This window comes from Charadrius vociferus, unplaced genomic scaffold, assembly GCF_000708025.1.
Source record: "Charadrius vociferus isolate BGI_N301 unplaced genomic scaffold, ASM70802v2 scaffold57, whole genome shotgun sequence".
In the NCBI taxonomy this organism is placed as follows: Eukaryota; Metazoa; Chordata; class Aves; order Charadriiformes; family Charadriidae; genus Charadrius; species Charadrius vociferus.
Window position 1 is genome coordinate 209,031 of NW_009649172.1, and position 1,248 is coordinate 210,278.

General features: G+C 53.7%; 1 protein-coding gene across 1 annotated transcript in view; it reads right to left on the bottom strand.

The window, feature by feature from the left end:
* The window catches only part of LOC104289569 (von Willebrand factor A domain-containing protein 5A-like), a 9,251-nt gene extending 8,651 nt beyond the window's left edge, over positions 1-600 (bottom strand). Inside the window, exon 1 of the mRNA XM_009888523.1 lies at positions 470-600. Within this exon, the coding sequence (XP_009886825.1) occupies positions 470-600 (131 nt within the window). The remainder of the gene's footprint in view (positions 1-469) is intronic.
* Between the last annotated feature and the right edge of the window lie 648 nt (positions 601-1,248).

Below are 1,248 nucleotides of genomic sequence, written 5' to 3' on the forward strand. Positions count from 1 at the left end.
CCCGGCGTGAGCTGCTGCGGCGGCGGGAGCGTCTGTGCCCACCGCCCTGACAGTGCCCAAACGGGAGTGGTGGCCCTTGCTGGGGCAGGATGCTCTGGGCACAGCCAAGGATGGGACTGTGAAGCCCTCAGCAGGCCCGCTTCTGGCCAGAGGGAGTCTGCCAAACCTCCTGCCTTCCGCTTTGCCCTCACATCTGGTGCAATGGGCCGCAGCTGCCAACGGCCCCCTGCAGTCCTGGCAGTGTCTTTTTTTGGCACATGTCCCTCCAGTAAGCTGTCCCCCTGCCAGGCCTGCAGCCCTGGCTGCAGATTTGGAAGCTGGGCTCAGGGCCATACCCTGATTAGTTCCAGGCTGTTAACTGAGTGGCGCATTGCAAAGAAGCAAACTCAACATGCTGGCTAGCTGAGGAATGGGGGCAGTTGGCAGACAAGCTCAAACTTATATACCAGATATATACTTATATACTCACATACACCAGAGGACCCTCTCCTCACTTCTCACCTGGCAGTAGAAGGGGATCTCAAAGAAGAGGGGGATGTCAGAGAAGAGGGGGAATGAAAACAGGTCCTGACTAGGCGAAGCACGCAAATCCCCTCCCATCTCCCCAGTTACCCCTGCAGAACTGGTATGGAAACTTGCAGGAGGAACTGGCTGTTGGAGAGGAGGATGGTACATCTAGGCAGGAAGTGCCAGAAAGACCAAGTCGCCATAGACCTGGCATCACAACTAGTTCCAAAAGGAAAAGCAGAAGGGTCATTGTTGTGGGTGACGCTCTACTGAAGGGGGCAGAGGGACCAATATGCCGTCCTGACCTGCTTCACAGGGAAGTCTGCTGCCTTCCTGGGGCACGGGTCAGGGATGTGTTGGACAAAGTTCCTACTCTAGTCAACCCTTCTGATTTCCCCCTTTAGTATTTCAGGTGGGCAGTGATGATGTGGGAAGAAGGAGCCCCAAATCAATTAAAAGAGATTTTAAAACCTTGGGAAGGGTGCTTAAGGGATCGGGAATACAAATAGTGTTCTTCCCTCGTCAACCAAGGGATAGTCTTGCTTCCCCCAGACTTTCTCTGTTACCTGCCAAGTCTGGGTCTCCCGAGGACTGGCCCGAACAGTGAAGAGAGAAGCAAAGAAGGCATTTAGCAACTCCGCCTTCTCTGCATCATCTGTCACCACAGCACCTGTCTCATTCAACAACAGGCCCACATTTTCCCTAGTTTTCCTTTTGTCTCCTATATACTTAAAGAAACCC